General features: G+C 46.4%; 3 protein-coding genes across 3 annotated transcripts; all 3 read right to left on the reverse strand.

Moving 5' to 3' along the window:
* Window positions 1-1,686: 1,686 nt before the first annotated feature.
* On the reverse strand, window positions 1,687-7,477 carry ABOM_010757 (ECM29 family proteasome component; the record flags this gene model as incomplete). The annotated part of the gene is made up of 4 exons (XM_022537885.1): window positions 1,687-2,096; window positions 2,154-2,236; window positions 2,284-2,483; window positions 2,558-7,477. The coding sequence occupies 4 exons, from the start codon at window positions 7,475-7,477 to the stop codon at window positions 1,687-1,689; spliced, it is 5,613 nt and encodes a 1,870-aa protein (XP_022384583.1).
* Window positions 7,478-7,918: 441 nt separating this feature from the next.
* ABOM_010758 (putative SNF2 family helicase/ATPase) lies at window positions 7,919-12,510 on the reverse strand (the record flags this gene model as incomplete). The annotated part of the gene is made up of 4 exons (XM_022537886.1): window positions 7,919-8,464; window positions 8,534-8,991; window positions 9,045-12,234; window positions 12,295-12,510. 4 exons carry the CDS (start codon window positions 12,508-12,510, stop codon window positions 7,919-7,921), a joined length of 4,410 nt encoding a protein of 1,469 aa, XP_022384576.1.
* Window positions 12,511-13,545: 1,035 nt separating this feature from the next.
* Window positions 13,546-17,862, reverse strand: ABOM_010759 (uncharacterized protein; the record flags this gene model as incomplete). Its single annotated transcript, XM_022537887.1, has 5 exons — window positions 13,546-15,077; window positions 15,133-15,326; window positions 16,765-16,818; window positions 16,877-17,210; window positions 17,325-17,862. 5 exons carry the CDS (start codon window positions 17,860-17,862, stop codon window positions 13,546-13,548), a joined length of 2,652 nt encoding a protein of 883 aa, XP_022384577.1.
* Between the last annotated feature and the right edge of the window lie 1,199 nt (window positions 17,863-19,061).

Genomic DNA, 19,061 nt, shown 5'->3' on the forward strand with positions numbered 1-19,061 from the left:
GGATACTTCTGGTAAACCCACGTTTTATCTATGCAAAGCCCAGGCCAAGGATAGCACGAAGAGACGGTATCAGTAGAATAATATACCGATGAAGCTAGAATACAATGCCAGGTAGACCAAGATCAGACTATGTATGATACCTACATTTTTGACCTTTGATCAGAGGTAGAGTGAAGAGAAGAAGAAGGAGGAGGAGGAGGAGAAGAAGAAGAAGGAAAGAAAAACAGCAGCCATAGCACGGATTTTGATTGCAAGACGAGCTTAGGCTTCGAACATTAGACAAGACCCAGGAAGCCTCCTGCATCAGCCAGCCTTGTAGTGGTGGCGGTCTTCAGGTACCTTACGGCCTCAATTGAGAGGCAAATCGGAAAAGGTCGTTGGCAACTCCCATCTGGACAGCCCAATGTTTGTTTGCCCCTCTAGAGGGCGAAGGATTGGACGAAAGAGTTCAGTTTTGGTACCCTAGTCAGCATCTACATTAGCGCGAGAGAGCAAGCAGGACGAATGGCGCATTCCGAACGGTGCTGCCAACCATGTGGATGGGTGAAGATTCTTGCGGGTCGGATGATGACCCAGTGTCTTTTCTTTTCGGTTTCTTCTTTCCCTTCATTTGTATCCTTTATTTTCTTTTATTTTAAGAGAGATATATATTTTCTGAGTGGGTCTCTTTTTTCCACCCAGGAAGTCAACATTGACCAAGATGATGCTTCGAATGAACCAAAAGTCAGCCCGGGACCAATGTCATCTGACCCAATACCGTACAGAAAAGCGATTCACAGAAGTCAGCATGTCTCCCACCTTACTAAGACTAAATTAGCAGCTGGTAATGGACCGGCAGTTGGGTAGGTTTTAGTCTTTCATGACATGACAGTTCCCCTCCGGCGGAACTTTATCAGGTATCCAGTCAGTTTCTCTCAGAGCAGCCACCGCAAATTGGGAAGATTTCTTTACCATCAAACTATGCAACTGCTTTAGTTAATACCTGTCATTCCTTCAGCCTATTCCCCATATAATGCTCTCTTTTTTCTTCCTCCATAATCTATTTCTTCTGAGCGTGTTGGATCCTTTCCTAAATTTTCTACCTTACTAGGGTCTGTACGCCGTGGTGGTGGGGGTCTAGCCCTAGTACTAGTAGTAGATAATACTACTACTTCATGCTGACCCGCAGGTACTAATAGACTACGCTAATGGTACAGGCACCATGACATGGATATCACTGGCCACTCAGAAGTAAACCCCATAGGTTGCGGGATCCCCAGGCCCTCAGACACACGCGCCTGGGCCGGTCTGGATCTTCCTCTCCAAGCGGATCCAGTTTTCAATTTGTATGCCCTTCTACTAGTGGACCTAAAATATAAAATCCACTTCTAAACCAACAGGAGCCAATAGCTCATTCCCGTGTATGATTGGCAGGCAGGCTCAACCGAACTATTCACTCATGGGTGCATGTTTGTTTCATGAAGGATCTTGATTCTGTCTATGGGACAATATTTTGGGCATCTCATCATCATCGAGCGAAGGAACTCGATGCCGGTAACCTTATGCGGCCCTTAGGTTCTGTCGGTCACTTTTAAGTTCCTCTGATAGGCTGACGCTTACTAGTTGAATAATATTGCGGCCCTTTCGGATACTTCCGATAGACTCTAGCTGCTACCCGTGCTCGTTGCGATGTGGACAACTCATGCTTCATTGCATGAGTCTTGCCAAGGCTTGGTCTAGGACTTGCTGCACCGGCCCGGATCTTTCGCCCTCCCTCCAGGTCTTCAGTAGCCCGCACAGTTCCCCACCGATATCAAGCCCAATATCAAGTTGTTTGAAGAGCGTAATGAATGACATTGCGGCCTGCGCACGTTCTCTTCGGATTGCTTCGGCAGTCACATCTATCTGACGAGACAACATTTCGCCTGCCAGGGTCGCCAAAGACTTTTGCAGTTCGCCCAGCTTAGGTTCCTTGCTTTGTGCTTCTAGAGCCCCTGTTGCTGCTCTACTGAAAAACATGCGAAGTTCCTCGTACAGCGCAATCTGCACGGTTCTGCCTCCATTATCCGATGCTTCATGCAGAAGCCGCTTTACTTCTGACACATAGCTGTTGGTAGCTGTGTATATAGTCAGCAAAACCTATATAACGGCAAAGCGAGGGAGAGTTGACTTACCCTCAGCCGATGCCGCGCATGTTATATTGATACATTGCAAGAGGCATCTGACACAAGCCACCAAAGTATCCTCTCTGGTTTGTCTATTGGTGGTTAGTTATTGACGGATAAATGGGTGTCAAGATAGTACTTGTTCTTTTGACCGCTGCCCGAGTCGATGTCCATTGAGTCCTCTCCCTCGTCAAATTCACTGAGTACCCGAGAAACAATATCAACGGCGTCTGACATCAAATTGAGGTCTTGGCGCGCTTGAGCAATCCCACCAAAAGCAGTGATAGCATGTGGGCGATATGTTGGGTTAATCCGTTTAGCCTCCCTGATTGCGATTGCCTGAGAGGTTGGTAAGCAAATCAGGTCAAATACTTTTGAAACATGGGGGAACGAGAAACGTAGAAAGTATTTACCTTCATTGTATCACCAACTCGAGGCTTCTGTAGCCATAGATTCTTTGCTTGGCTGGTGAATTTCACAAAAGCTTTCACAACAACTTCTTTACCATCCCATGTTTTCCCAGCCAATGATTTCTCCAGAACAGGCCATAGGTACTCGCTAGTAGCAAGATCCAGCTCGGAATCAAGTGCCATGATGCCATTCGCAAACCCCAATGCTGCAGTATGCTTAATGATCCAGCGAGGAGAATCGAGATTGTCTGAAACAAGGCTGGTAATTTCTTTTATATATAACGATACCGCACGATTACCGCCCACATTGTCCTGCCATGTCTTCTCAAATGCTTCCTGAACATGCTCATCAGTATCGTACCTGGAAACAAATATGAAAGGCAAGGCAGTCGCAGCAAATGCCATGAATCGGTCGTTGGACAACTTAGACGTGGAGTGTAAAATTTCCGCTGCGATGATTCGCTGGCTTGTGTCTTCCGCAGTCAGATATAGAGTTTTCGCATGTTCAATTGTTTTTAGCACTCGGTCATCTGAAGCTAGTCGCATGAGGTAGCCTATTGATGTACAATAAGACGCACTGACCGTGTCATTGCGGTCAACGACGTATTTTACAAGAAGCTTGATGAAACGATCCGCATAAGGGCGAAATAGGACTGTTCTCATACTCAAGAGAACTAGTACACGACTGCAGCCCACTTTCGTTGGAAGCCCAACTGCAGAGCGAAGCACGCGTTCCAGACTGTCAGCGAATTCCTTCATGCTAGTTTCGTCGAGCATATCTATCAGATATCGCTCAATGACTTCCATCATTGGAGACGTGCGTATGCTGGATAGCCTCATTTTGTCGATCTCTTGGCCCGTTAACCCATACTTATCTGCATTGAGATGGACATAGTTGACTGCTTGTGGCTCTAGTGAACTTAGAGAGTTCAAGAATTGTTCCATCACGCTGGGAACAAATGGGCGCAACAGCTGACCGGGACTTTTCTTTATTATCTGGATTAAAGCTCCAATAGCAAATCCTTGAACCTCTTGAATATCAGATTCCATACCCTTGTCACTCAATAAAAAGGGGATAGTGCCTGCTAGCATCGTGTCTGCTCGCCTTGTCTCGGCATAACTTGTTTCCAGAGTACGGATCACTGCGTTAGTTATTGTCTGGCAAAGCTTCAGAGCAGCCGATCGAACTGACTCCTTGATGTCATCTACAAGCTTGAACGCTTTTAGAAAGATTTCCTCCATATAATTAGAGTACTTCTCTGGTTGTCGCCCTTGAATTAAATCCGCAATAGCAGCACAACTTGCCTGTCGAACGCGCCACTCCCGACCGATCAGCATACTTTTCAGCAAATCGTCCATAATTTCATCAAAATGATCACTGACGATTGCAGCAGGGTCCTTGACCAGCGCCTGCCATATTGTGTTCATGGACCGCTGTACATTTGGATTCGGATCAAATCGGTAGCGAAATAATTTCGGGTAAATTTTGGGGTTCTTGGCCAGGTAACCATTGGCGCTTGAATCGGAGAATATAGTGCTAATACCCAGCTTGCTAAATGCTGCACGATTGGTCCAAAGGGCATTATTCGAAGCCAGGGACATGAATCGATACACAAGTGTGGGGTCGCCAGCCTCAGAGGCTAGGTTCATAATATCTTTGTATGTATTGACTGATGACCCTCCTCCAGTTGGTAGAGCACCTGGCTCAAATAGTTCGGTGTCTTCGTTGACTTTACCTCCCCCAAGATTGGAGCCAGCTGCCGTAAAAGAGTCCACCAAGTCACGTACCAAGTCGTCCTTTAGCGTCTGGTCACCGATATCGTACACAAGGCTTAGACCTTGGGCCCCGGTCTCTTGCACCACTTCATCTCTATCCGCGAGCAAACGCGTGAATGTCCTTTGACATTTACGCAGGCGGGTCTGCATTTGTTGTAGGTGACCACAATTCTTCACCAGGCATAGTAACCATATGGAAGACGCTTTCCTCAGTGAAGGCTTTGATGCGCCGCAATCAGTAATGATCTTGTCGCACATTTCAGCAAATACCGTATCAGAGAGTTGCCATGTGGGGAGCTTTTCATCGACGTCAAATTCCGTGGCCATAGATTTAGAGGTCCATCCCGCTGCAGCGCCACTCAAAGCCTCACCGACAGTGAAATGTGTTTCTGGGCTACGGATTTCATGTAGGTCGTACAAGGAGTTCAAGAAGTTAGTAAACTGCGGGCCTTTATGGTCGGCCTTTGAAAATGATAAATGTAGGAGGCCCATTGCTGTGATCGCTATTTCACTCTCGGCCTTTGCGTCCGGCTTTAACTTATCATTGATAATCTCCCACTCATCGTTTGAAAGTACTGTCGTAGACAAAACTCCGGAAAGACTCAGCTGCCCGATGGCCACATGTGCGGACTGTCGAAGCAAAGAATCGCGTGCGTCCCTAATGATATCGAAAACTGTGCTAATGAATAGGTTGACAGTCGTTTCAGGTGCTTTGTATATAGAGTTGCGGAATGCCAGTCGGCTTAAGATATACGCTAGCGCAAGGACTGCTCCCCGGACTCTAAGCACAACTTCACCAATGGCAGATTTCCAACTCCCCATGGGAACTGAGAGATCTGAAAGGAGTTCCCTCAGTTTATTTTCCGAAAATGCAGGGTGAGAGGCGAGAATTCCAAGTGCGCGTGCTGCCAGGTTCTGAAGTTCTTGATCATTACTGTAGAGGGAATTTTTCAACGTGGCAACCTTCGATACCATGGGCTCAACGATGTCGTTCGAAGCTAAGGAGCAAATACCGATGAAGTCTTCTCCGCACTGCAACAGACCTTTTTGAGCTCCGCCGCTAAGGCCAGAGAGAGAACTTGTCAGAAATAGCAGTACAGCTTCTTTGTCGGAGTTTTCGATGTAGCGTTTCACAGCGGACCGCGCTTGTTCATCGGATGTAAGAAGCATGTCCAATTTGATCTCCCAGTCTTGCTCTATTTCCATGCTTATATTCGAACCCGAGAATGACTCCCAAAGCAATATGTTGCGAAGAAAAGTGATTGTGTAGTTGAAGGCCTCCTTATAGGGACCTGACAATATCTCTGGTGCGGAAAGACCTGGCACAACAGTGGATGCAGTCGAACCCAGGAGAAAGCGTGCTGCCTCTGAAAAACTCGGAAATTTAAACCATGACGAGCGTGAGTTAGCTGTCACTGATGTAAACCATACCTTGTCTTTAGTTGGGTTTAGAAGACGGTACCAATAAGGGTGCAGCCCTTTCTTGCCTTCTTCTACGACTTCCTGATGTCTTTCAGACCCACATGCCACAGCCATGAGGTCGATCCAGCGAGCCACGACATCGCTATATGGCAAGAACCTATTGGAGAAACGTACAGCAGCATACTGAGTTCGACGAACGATCTTAAACCCAGTTACAGAGTCTTCTTGCCCCGCGGGGTTGTTCATCTGACGAAGCAAAAAAGGTCGCAAACTTTCTTGAAACTTTTTATCCCAGCTATCCACCGAGGAGTTAAGAATGCTTCCTAGTGCTTGTTCGATACTCACAAAGATTTGTGCGCTAGAATCGTCAGAGCTTAATGATATGAATAGCCATCTAATGAGTTCGAAACCCGAGATAGCATTTTTCTCCTCTTGTGCTTGAAAATCTACCTTCGGTACCAATATACCGATGCTCTCGTAAGCAAGACCTCGCAAGCTTAGGTCCGTTGCAGGCAGTCTCTGTCCACTGGACCCTGGACTCGGCCACCCCTGAGAATGAATAAAGTCTCTAAGACCCGCTATAACCTTCGGCGCGATTTGCCTGAGGTCCGTGGGGGATCCGATGCGAACTACCCACGTGGTAAAAGTGAAGATCTGCGTTCGCAACTTCGAAGCCTGCAATCCTTGTGAAGATCTTGCAACGTCCGAGAGAAGACCCTCTTCAATCAGCCTGAGGATATCAGCTGTCTCCGTCGTAGCCTTGAGTGATTTTCCCAAGTGAACTAGAATCTTGATTCGTAGCGCAGTGCGCGCCGGGGTCGCACCATCAGGTTTCACAGAACCGAAGTACAAGGTAAACAGCCGATTTACAACATCTGCATCTTCAAGAGCCGGTTCGAAGCGCCTCAATATTTCCTCGCCAAGATCAGCCAGCCGGGAATTTGGGTCCGCAGATGCCACCAGAGCGGGGAAAAAGCGCTCTGAGTCTGTGAAGGCTCTGCTACCGAGAAACCTTAGAGCCGTAGCTTTAGTCTCGGTAAGATTCAACCCCCCATGTGAAGACGAGTTCCATGTTTCGGATACGGAAGCACCCTTGTTGAGGAATGCGTAATCTGCTGGGGATAAACCTGGACAAGTGGAGGCGTTCTTATCCGCAGGGAAGAGAATTAATAATTTTTCAAACCATGAGGACAAGAACTTAGTATCTTTGTCGGATAGGCCTAGTCGAGATTTAAGTTGTATGTCTTCGGTGCTGTCCTTTGGCGGAAGCTTCAGGAGAGGTAAGAGCCGTAAGACAAGGTTAAACACAACAGCCGCTTGGTCGTCGGTCGATATTCCAATTTCGGAAATCCCTTGGAGCAATGGAAGCAGGATCTCAATCCTTGCATTGGCTCCCAAGCGATCAATCCCTTGTTGGATATAGATTAAGTCGAAGTGTCTAACGAGCTTGGACTTCTGTTCCTTAAATTGCTTCAGCAAAGCTGCAACTGGAAGCTTAATAGACGGAGCTTGCACTCTGTTGTTGATATGCTGACACACTGCAATTACTTTGTTGCGAACTGCAAGACTCTCGGAGCCTAACTTTAGCAGTAAAGGAGCCAGATATTTATTGAGTAAAGCATCAAGTTTCTCATCTGTATCTGCTAACGCGATTCTGAATTCGACGTTGGATACTAAATTCAGCTCGCGAGCCTCAGAACTTGCTGACGTGGATTGTGAAGCCATGGCAAAAATGAATTTTTCGATGAGAACGACAGACACAAGGCCGTCCCGGTAGTGGATATAAGAGAGAGGTGAACTTGTGATAGTCACTGGCAGTACCCCACACGCCTCTCCCAGGCAGAGACGCTCACGTCAGTGACAATCCTGAGGCCAGCATTAAGCTCCTTTCCAAATTAGGAACTATCAAGATTAGTCATCATATATTGTAACCAACTAACTAACCGCTAGTAGTTAGTTCATTAACTAGTCAATTATTGGATTCATTCACTGATCAGCCAGAGAGGCTGTTAGTAGTTAACTATGACCGCTAAATTCAATTAAGAGTGTTTTGTTCGAGACTTGCGAGTTTGTATATGTACATACGTACATATAGATTAATATATATGCTATATATAGTTTATTACTCAGACATACTAATACATTGTACATCGCCCCTAACAATAATCAAGAACCGGCTCCAACTCTTCTCCGCTGCTCTGCTGCCTCACCTCTTAGGAACCTTGCTACCTCTCCGTCGGCACTGGTCTGGAAATTATTGGCTTCCTTCTCTGTTGGGTTGCCAAAAAGGCACCGCCATAAGTCGTCCTTTCTAACAAGTTCACCGCCAAATGCCCCTCCAGCCATTAAATTCGACAGAGCTGCATCTCGGATTTCTAAGGAGTTTGCAGAGTCTATAGTCGCCTCCGTAATATTATGTGACACAGCTCTTCCATTTTCGACATATTCAGATAATGGCTCTGCTTTATCCTTCTGTATTATATGAGCTAGGCGACGTGACACGGAAAGTTCGTATATCGATTCCTCGACGGTTTCAGAAACTAGATACATCCAAACGGTGGTCGGTCGGTGCTGACCAATACGGTGTACACGAGCGATAGCCTGGAGCTCGATTGCAGTATTGATAAGGGGCTCGCAAAGGAAAACGTGGGTCGCGTTCACTAGGTTGAGCCCTGATGAATGGGCCCTCGCGTGCAAGAAGAAACTTTCAACCTAGTAGGGATACAGTTGAGTACGACGATTCCACGAGCAACAGGGGAAGAATGGGGCCAAGAGGCTTACCGATGGGTCACTCTTAAACTTTGATATCCCGTCTTTGCTGTCAACACTGCTAAAACCAATTTTAAATCTGTGGAAAGCAATGGCTAGAACCCCTAGAAAGTCCTTATATTGTGAGAATATCACCGACTTCGCACCAGGGTCATAGTGGCGCAGCCATAATATATGACGTGCCAGTGTATCGATCTTCGTGCCAAATGAACCATCTAAATCGACAGTTTTAATTTCTCTGAGAGTACCGGAGCTTATATCAGCATATATTGAGTTCTTCGGTCGACGTTCAGGCTCAACTTTAGTTGGCGGCTTCTCCTCTTGCACAAGAAACTCCTGCGGCTTGTAAGTGATTTGATAGAAGTCATTAGCTTTCAGGCGTTTTTTGCATGTCGGGCAAGTCCGATGTTGATGCCACCATATGCGCAAGCAATCTTTGCAATACTTGTGGCCACATACTGTTAGAACACCTAGATATTGTCAGCCCCTTATAACATGTCTACAACTATAGCACCGTACTCACCAACTTCAAAGCCGGATTGACAAATGACACATATCTTTGACGAGTCGCCTGAGCCTGATTCGTCTCGGAGATGGATTAGGTAACGATGCTTTGCTCTCAATGCAGAAATCTTTTCGTCTATTGTTTCCTCTTGCTTGAGCTTTGCAGAAAAAAGCGCCTCGTCTAGTGGTTTACCGGCGCTTTCTTCGTCATACGGAGCCACTGTATCGGAGATTTGTTGAAGCTGACGATAGTATTCAAGTCGATTGTTCATAGTATCTCGAAACATCTCCACCTCCTTCTCCATGTTTGCTGCAACTTTAGCTTGCTCAGAAGCCATCTGACTCGCGTTTTGAAGAACCAAGGTTACAAGTTCGAGCTCAGCGGGGGCGCGGGTGTTTCCCCCGCTCGTCTGCCACTCAAGAGAGGTCACAAGACTTCGAAGCTCACTGATGATACCGCGAAGTGAGCCCAGCTGTGGGTCGGGCTTGATACTACTACGAGTGTTCATCATCTGCAGAAAGAGAGTGGGTGAAGGTCCTTCTCCCTTCTGCGCTTGGACAATTCCACTCTTGACTTCATGAGCAATGAGGACATTTTTCTGTCCAGTCAAAGCATCGTGGCGATCAGCGAACATTGCACGCAAGGCCTCCATGTAAACATACATCTCATCTTGATGCTTCGTAGACTTTTCATATTCATCGCCTTCCAGATCTGAATCATCCTCTTGGTCAATGAGTGACTGGGAAAGAAACTTAATCATTGTTTGACGCCATTCATCGTACTTGACAGCATGTTTGTTCATAGTGTCACAGAAATCTTCAAGTTTATCGAGTACGCGGCGGGATTCAAGCCCCTTGGCCCATAACCGAGGCTTCATTTGAGGGATATTCACAAACTGATTCTCTTGTGCTCTTTCCCTGATCGTTTTCATGAAGTGGCCAACTTTTCGCGAGATCTCAGCCAACATCTCCTTTCGAATCGACTTCGCAGACTCGTACGCCTCAACTTCGCGTTTCCCGAGGATTCTAAACTCTTCGGAGTCAGGCTTAGTGAGTTTGGGATCTGTTTTGATCTGGAAATAAGCATTTCCGGTAAAAAAAACACATATATGTTGAACTTCAAGAGCAGCACGCAACCTCTGACGCGCTCCTGCCCGAGTGTTCTTAGCCACTTCTTCATTTTCATCCTCGCTTGTTGTGTCAGCAGACGCTACGTCTCGATCCGCACTCATCCGGCGCTCCATCCGCTCTAAGTGCAACCGATTTCGACATTCCCTGACGATTGCATTAGCCCGCTCTAATGACTTTGTCCAGAGATCAAGTGCTTGTTGCCGGTGCTTCGCATTCTCCAGTAACTGCCCCCGGCGCAATTGTGAAAGAAGCAAAGAGCGCTCCTCTGCATGTATAAGTGCGTCATTCTGGTCAATCATGACCTCAAGAACTTCAGCCACGGAACGCAGCGGTCCAGTGCCAGTACCTAGCCCACGACGAAGCTTGCCAGCAGGGTGTAGGCAAGTTCGACGAAGTTTGACTAACCAACTTCGCATTCTTTCGATTATCGATGGGTCATCAGGGTCCCAATCCCCATTTAAGGGAGCGCCAGATAAATCGAGGCCACATGCTCCACACATTTCTTCAAACAGCTGTCCATAGCGTTGTTCCTCAACTGCCGTAAAAGGGACCGTGATGACGATTCTCTTCTGAGAAGGGATGTGAAGTTCATTGCGAACATGATCCTTACTATGACGGAGGGCAATCATACGAACAATGTTCGTCAATTCAGGCCTAAAATTCCCACATAACCTATGCCAGATAGCACCACAAAATGGTTCGTAGCGGAGGAACAGCAAGAGACCCAGGAGATCAGATATATCTTTTCGGAGCGGCGTTCCTGTCACAGCCCAGGCATTTTGGCGAGGAATTAGACGGGCAACCCTTGCCGCATTGCTGACGCCACTTTCAATCATCTGAGCTTCATCGATACACACTCGCCACCAAGAAATCCGGACCAACGGTGTCCTCCTTGGTTCATATCTTTTCTTATGCCGCAGATTCCTCTGCGGTCCATCGCCGGAATAGTGAACTTCTCGCGCAAGGATATTATAAGTAGTAAGCACAACATCTTGGTCTGCGAGTAACTCAATCAGTTCTTCATCGGGCATTGACTGGTGACGCTGGATACCAGTGTAGTGGAGGACACTGAGGCTAGGTGCATGCACTTTGATTTCCTGTTCCCACTGTTCAAGAATTGCGGGTGGTGTTATTATTAAGGTTGCACCTGACGGCCTCAAGCTGTCAGGGTGGTAGCTTGAGAAGGTTTCTTCGGGGGCTAGAAGCCGTCGATTAAGGCATATTAAACTAATCATTTCAACCGTCTTCCCAAGTCCCATTTCTTCGGCGAGGATTCCACCTCTGAGATGGTTGCTCCCATCAAACCATTCCGTAAGGTCAGTGGCGACAATCATGAACAATTGGCTGGCGAAGCAAACTCGTCCGTCTGCATCAGTGAATTCTCGAAATGAAGTGGGCAAGCGCCCTTTCAACCTATCTCTGACAGGAACCACTTGCCCGTCAGCCTGAAGTTCCACGTCTTCTCTTTGCAATAGCCACCTCACGGCTCTCCTTTGGAATGGGAACAGCTGACATTTGATCAAACTGCACTTGACCTCTGCTGATGATTCAGGTGTATCTGGAGGGACGTATACGTTATCATAAAAGTCACGGGGGGACCATCCAAGCTGTCTCCGACTGTGCCGCTCCTGCCGAGAAGCAAGGTCCTCTTGCTCCTGAAATACATATCTAGAAAATACTTTCCGTGCTCCATCGACCAGTTGATTGTTACCTAGAATATCCAAAGAATCCTTCCATAAGATAACCGTTTCGAGGCAAAAGGATCTTTTTCTTTCGGGAACAGGGTATAAAGTGGACTGATAGCACACGATGGGAATCTTTCTGGGAAGGCGATCAGCACAAACAAGACTACCGGCGAGCTCCAGATCCTTGCTAAATGCGAGAAACGGCGGACCATGCGATTCATATTCAAAGACAGTTTCTCGGTCTACCGTCGTTACTAGCTTTAGCTTGAACCAGTCAGGCGTAGTCGCACCGACACGAACATCTTTTGTGGCTGAAATATGGATTGGTAACAGGGAGAATCTATCAGAAGATATATCTGGGTCATCTTGGATTGGGCTTGCGGACGCGAAATCCTAACTAAGGTCAGTGAATCATTCGAGCTAGGCCTTTCACGCATTAGTTTGGTGGCATACCAAGTACAAGTGAAAGCGCGCCAAGGGAATGTACCCTCGAGGTATTCGAGTATCCGAAAGACCATTTAGCTCTCCGAGGCTCTGGACACCCAGGGTCAACTTGCGACGCTTGTTCGGGGGTACATCGCTGTCGAAGCTTTCCGGGGACCTCCGTGCAAGAGCTGTTATCAATAAATCTGGCACTGGGCCTGGAGATGTTGGCAAACAATTAGGCATTGTTTCCTACAAAAAACTAAGGTAACGGATGTTATTACCTGGGCAATAAACTCTCTCCTCCGCCACAGTCATACTTCGCCTTCTCAGAACTCTACCTGATTCTGATGCTAGACGACTACAAGGTAAAATGGAAGTAATCTATGGAGGAGTCGTGGCAGAGTCCATTTGGAACCTACTATCTTATCAAGATATATCACGTGTTGATAACGAGCTGATACATATATTCCGGAAGTACGAAGTACTGTCGAGCGATTCCCTCTGACCCCTTAATAAGTCTTCAGAATTGCTGCTCTTTTTTGGACGTATTCTCAGGCAATTATAAAACAATGAAATATGCGATTAAATTGATGAAAACTAAGGTTCACTAACTGAGTCCATTTAATGGATGTGGGTGGGAACAGGAAGACAAAAGCAGACCGCTAGGCGGTGGCGACGCCGGTCTATTTTTCTGCCCGTCAGTACTTGTACGGAGTAGTATGTACTACTGTATAGTACTAGTCTTTCTATGGCCTCGAACGAGCTCCGATTGGCCACAGCATTTGAAGACCAAGCAGGACGGGTACACAGGTGTCCACCTCCTGTCCATGGATCGAGGTGTACCGTGCTCCGTAAGATGTCCATATTGTGGGACGGTACTATAGTAGAGCACAGCATGCCAGAGTCACTAATGGGAATAACAAGAGGGGCCCATCATCCTACATAATGTGCTGTCTCTGCAAGACGAAATTTCAGCTCATTCGATTGCTACATCTGACTACATGAATTGAGCAGACACTGGATATGGGAATGCTATTAACCAGTTCGGTCATCTACCTTCAACCCCCTTCAACTTTCGTATGCATGATCGGGACAAGAATTCTAGCGGGGTCATACTGCACTGCAGGGAACTGAGCCCCTAGGCCGGACTGATGGGTTCAATCCCCTTGATACTTCAATGAGATGGCTTGTGAAAACTATGGTGACTGGCGGCTAAGGTACCTAGCACTTGAAGCTTTCAACTTGACTCAGAGACGACTCAGATATAGCATAAATCCATTATCTCAAGAGAGAGTCATGATCGCTCTGGTCATTCAAACTAGGTGACTGGTCATCTGTATCATCTGTATCGGACACAATACTCCCGTTCACTGCTCGGACCGACCTTTTGTAGTGACCCAGGATATTACTGCTCTCAAATACATCGGTTGTATCACCAAAAGATATAGAGCTGTTATCCGTGGGTTGATAGAATGCTTCGCCCCATTGTTGAGTGTGCAAGCGTGATGGTCCCGAGATGAGAGTATAAGTAGAAATACCGGTTGCCCCTGTTGTTTTGATGTCGAGACCCCTACTCATCTGAGCGTGGATAGAAAGCCCAGCATCGGTAGGGCGATACGTTTGATTCACAGACAAGGGATATTCGAAAAGGACCTCATTTGATGTTTGGTTGGCTCCGAAGGCTATGATAGTAGACCTCCCAGCTGTGTGTTGATTGGTCGATTGGCTCATGCCTTGCTGGTTAAACAGACCAAAATTGGAATATGTGAGGTTTTGACTCCATAGGAACTCGGATGATCTTATTGAAAGGGTCCTTTCAACAAGAACAGAGTAGTTCAGAGAGTCATTCCCTCCAGCCTGATTCTTGACAAGGCTCCGCGTGGCTTTAAATTGTGGAGTATGCGCATCGACGTAGGGCTTCTCTGTTCCGGAGCTAGTTCTATCCAAGGCAGAATCACTCAGATACAGGAAGATATTTCCGGTTACAACCCAATATGAGCCGACGCGGCTAGAGAACGTGACGGTCCCGTTTCGTGAAACACTCAAGCCGACAATTTTGATCTCAAATGAATGAGGTTGTCCGTCTTTGAGAATGGGGAGGAAGGGCGAAATATCGATTTCAGGTTGTCGCAGGTCAAAGGCGTCTATTCCAACAATCGGACGCCAAAAACCTGGCGCAACACCACCAGTAAAGATTATAGGAAATGGCCATATAATACCGGCAAGGATGTCATCAACATAGAGCTGAACTTCGCGAAAGGGGGAGTAACCATAAAGCTCGCCAATTGTGGCATTGAAAGTCTCCGTATCGTACGAAAAGACATTGGACCACCAGAACTCTTCAGTAGACTGGCCACATACGGAAATGGACACAACTGCACGCGAAATATTAGGAGGTAACTGGTACAGTATCTTTGTATTATCTCCAGGAACAGTAAAGGCACTTGACGAGTTGGAGGCTGACTTCTTGTTAGATATTGGGAGAATTACGTCTGCGGTCCTGACATGACCCTCCCGGGAGAAATATGCTGTCAGAGTCACACCGAAAGGGCCGGTATATAAATCATTTATAATGTTTCCAAGGTCGAAAATTAGCTTTTGCCGTGTCTGCCATAGTGCGTTATACTGCGACATATCCTTTATATAGGTCCAGACAATTCCGTCAGCCGTAGGTTCCGCTGTTGAAGTGCGGAATACCTCTGTATCTCCAAGAAACAGAAGTGCTAATCGATCAAATTGGCGGCCTTGGGAGGTAACCGTGAGATTAATCTTAACTGTGTCGAATTCACATTTGGGTGGACTGTAGTATCCTGTAACGAGGAAATCAATATACTGTAAACTGACTGCCCTCGAGGCTCTAATCACCTATAAAGGGGTGTCCATAGCTCGAGGCAAATACATGCTCCATGAGCAGTACGTTTTGGTCACAATGCGTGTTGTCCTCTCCCCGGTATTGAACAGGCTGACAAACTTGAAATACTTCTAATGTGCCCTTAGAAGGAGCTGCTAAAAGAGAAAGAAGCCCTAAAACTGTGCGAAGCAACATAGTTACAACGTAACTGCCTGTGAGTCAGTAGTGTTGAAACAGGCCTGGAAAAACAATTCTTGGGTTCATCTCAGTTTCAAGACACGACGAACCGTTTCACATGAGAAGGTAGGTTTGCAATTGATGATTGTCGTCGGAGAAGCTCCCTTATAGTTTAGTTTGCTCTGAACTGTCAAGTCAGGCACATAAAATGGCGTCATCAAAGATTATAAAATACTAGAATACCGCTTGTAGGCAGCGCTAGTGAGATAACAGGACATCTATTATGGAATGAGGGGGCAGGTCACAATATAAGAAGTGACTGGTTAGGTACTAGTGCTAGTAGTATGGCTCCATTGTGCATATATTAGCGTAGAATCAGGCCGCAGTGCATGTTAGCTGGAGCCAGATTTATAATCTTAACAATGGGTGGGAGCCCTCGGCTCAGGGTTAAGTTGTTGCATCTGCAGAAATCTCGTTTCTCGTTCCCTTTTCCTATAGCTGGAGGAACTTCTCTGCTAGTTGTCAAGCAAATCATTGGCCTGTAACTATGGGTTCCCTGTTATCGACACAATCTATACATATGCCTGATTGGAAAGACTGACTCGTCGATGAGATGTGACGGATGATCATCGGAGTCCGATAAGCCACCCCAGTCCAGTCCCATACTGCCACCTGCAGAGGCAGGGCACAATCATAGGTGGAAGATAGAAAAAATGCTGTCCGCACAACTTGAACATTTTACATATATTCTGTGGCCTGCTGCAGGGGCTTCTCAAATGAGATACCGGAAGATTTGGCGCAATGTTCATGTTGGTGACACAATTAACTGACTCGTCACGTCAACCTACACGTTGAAGTATATCATATCCTTTCTCGAGGATAATTGGTCCCGATGTTGATTCCGTTAGTAGATCCAGCCGCAAATTGTTAAGAGTAGCGTGTGCATAGAAATCTTGAAAAGTCACACCCTCAATACATCGACCCTAATTATTTGCAGCATATCTAATATGCTTAGCAGCGTCAGCTTCCAAATCTGTATGTAATCGCACACTTCGACACTTTTGACAGTTAAGTAAATATCAAGATGCACCGCTGGATTGGCTGCTACGCTGGCTAGATGGCGCTTCCATTACTCGTTTTGTACTCTACCACGGGGCTCCAATTGCTGAGTAGCTTGTTCTCGGAACAAAGATCTGTTTCTAGTTCTTTGCTGCTATAGAGCGAAGATCTCAATGTCAAAACAACGATAAAATGAAACCGGGTAGTCGCTTATTGAAACAAAGGCAACGGGACGGAGGACATGCCTTCTCTGGTCCTATGGTCCTGTGTAAGAATCGGAGGGCAAGGCGGTTCTATATACAATAGTATGTGGAGCTCCTGAGTCCCCACCCAACCAGAAAAGCACGCCCATAAATTATTATTCTGTTTCCTTTTTCTCCATCCTATTCTCAAACAAGTCTTCAACTCACATAAAGAGACGCCAGGCACCGAGAATCAAAGCAGCGGTACCCGTGCAAACACCCCTGGAAAACATATATTAGTACAACGCAGAGCAGGTTCCCAGGATTTAAGGTTACGCACATCAGCCACTGTAGCGTAGAGAACTTCACGGCCTCTACGCGTTCTCTCAAACCTGCCACCTCTTGCTCTATTCGTGTTTCCGTCTCTTTTATTCGCATTTCTTGGCTATTTGCTTCTTCTCGAATACGACCTTTTTCAAGGTTTAGGTCCAGACGAACGGATGCTTGTGTGCGCCCAATCTCATCCCGAAGTCGTGAATTGAGCTTAGCTAGATCTGCAGCAATCTTCTCATGTGACGAACGTGTTAGTTGCGCTTCGGTTGAATCCGCGTTGAGTAGTTCGGAGCGGAGTTTAGCGAAATCGACTTTCTGAGTATACGTCGATCTTTCGGTGTCTGTGGAAAAGCTCATTAGCTTAAGAATCCGGGAGGTGCTACGCGGAATGTGCAGTAATTTATGTCTTGGTGCTATTTGAGAAAATTCCGCTGAAGAATTGAGGTACCACTCACCTTCTCTGAGGACCATTGTCCGGGTTAGATTCTGAATAGACTCTTGGATAACATCATTTAGAACTCGCATCATTGCGACAGCCTGTTCCTCACTGAAACCTTCCTCTTTCAACCGCTGAACGAACTTTAACGTATCGAAATGGTGGTCTCTTTGTTGGGGGGCGGAGGCATGGAAAGCGCGCCGAGCTGGTTTGAATGCAGCGACATAAACACCATTATATCGGATAGGATTACCTATGGGCGCTGGTCGGCTGATTGATAGGCTTGTTGATTCCAGTAATCGTCTAGATATCGATGATAAGGTCGGCTCTCCGACTACTGCGGAGACGGATGTAGAAGAGTGAGGAGAAAAGGTCAAAGTATGCAGTCGTCGCCCAGCAGAGTTCCGGCTATGTATGCGTAGCGTTTTTTGTTGCTGCTTTGCTGATAGAATGTTGCTCTGGGGGGTAGGAACAGTAGTCCGAGCAGAGGAGCCATTCCATGTCAAGCGAGGGAGTATAGACCGCGGCACCTCGGTAACGGATTTTTGTGGTGCCATTTCCTTGCGCGGTATAATAGTGTTTTATTCGAGCCAGGTGCAAGTAGTCTGTAGGGGAGGCTTCCAAAGACGAATGAATGTTTGATTTAGATCCATAAAATCAAATGACGATGAGGAAGCTCCTGCTATCCGGATGACTAACTAGGGGTTCTCGTACTCTCATTCGATGATCCAGGACGCCAGGCCCAGCAAATTCAATGCCCGAGGCCTTGACTTCCCCGAGTCGGAAAACCGGGAACTTCCCCGGCTCCGGACAAGTTCCGTCCGATACAAAGCAGGAACAAAGAAAAGTAAAACATCTCAAAAGGAAACTGAACTAAATTCTGTCAAAGCATTGTATCATAGCCACCATTACCAATATTGTCAAAAAAGCACTCGGTTAGAATGTATAAAAAAGCATACGTATATTAAGCACGATAAAGATAGAAGTAGTGCGTGGTATTACAGAGGCCCGGTGCCTTTCTTAGTTCTACATCTATAGGAGTGCTTATCTACGGAGTAGTTTCATTTGTATCTATTAGTTATGCATAACCAAGTTTGCTCCGTCGTTAAAAAGAGCAAGACCTTTCGGTAACTTCTGCTCAAAAAGTAAACTCCAAAAGGTAGTTATACATGGCCTTGTAAATGGTTTAGCTTGACTCGGGCATATGTATAGGAATGGGGGCCGTCTAGTAATGGCGCCTGTAAAATGCAATACAAGGTATAGAAGGGGGTTATATTCAATTGATCAGATCTAAATATCCAAGAAGCAACTGTGCTGTGGAGTGATTCACGCCATTATTAACTAAAGGGTTGGAGATGAAGATGTCGAGGCCGAGAGATGGAATGAGGATGAAAGATTAGGAAGATGAGCCACTTTTATGGAGCCGATGAATAAGGCCCTCATATTCTACTTGTAATAGCATATGGTAACATGCCCTGGTTTATACATTGAGCTCGAACGCTCAATCTTCCCTCTGTAACACGCAAGGGCAAAGTCAAATGAGGGGAGGTTGGCCGAGAAAGAATGATTCAGAGCACGTCATAGTCTTGGAACAATTGACCCATGTATATTTCATCAATTAGGTAACTCGCTATAAGACATAGTTACCTGACATTCTCAAGTCATAATCAAGTCCGCCTGAAGTAGCATAATATGTATCATTACTATTTGAGCCAAATGAAATACCAGATATAACTTTTGCTGATTAATCCCTGGA

The sequence above is a fragment of the Aspergillus bombycis genome (assembly GCF_001792695.1).
Source record: "Aspergillus bombycis strain NRRL26010 chromosome Unknown contig00128, whole genome shotgun sequence".
NCBI classification, from domain to species: domain Eukaryota; kingdom Fungi; phylum Ascomycota; class Eurotiomycetes; order Eurotiales; family Aspergillaceae; genus Aspergillus; species Aspergillus bombycis.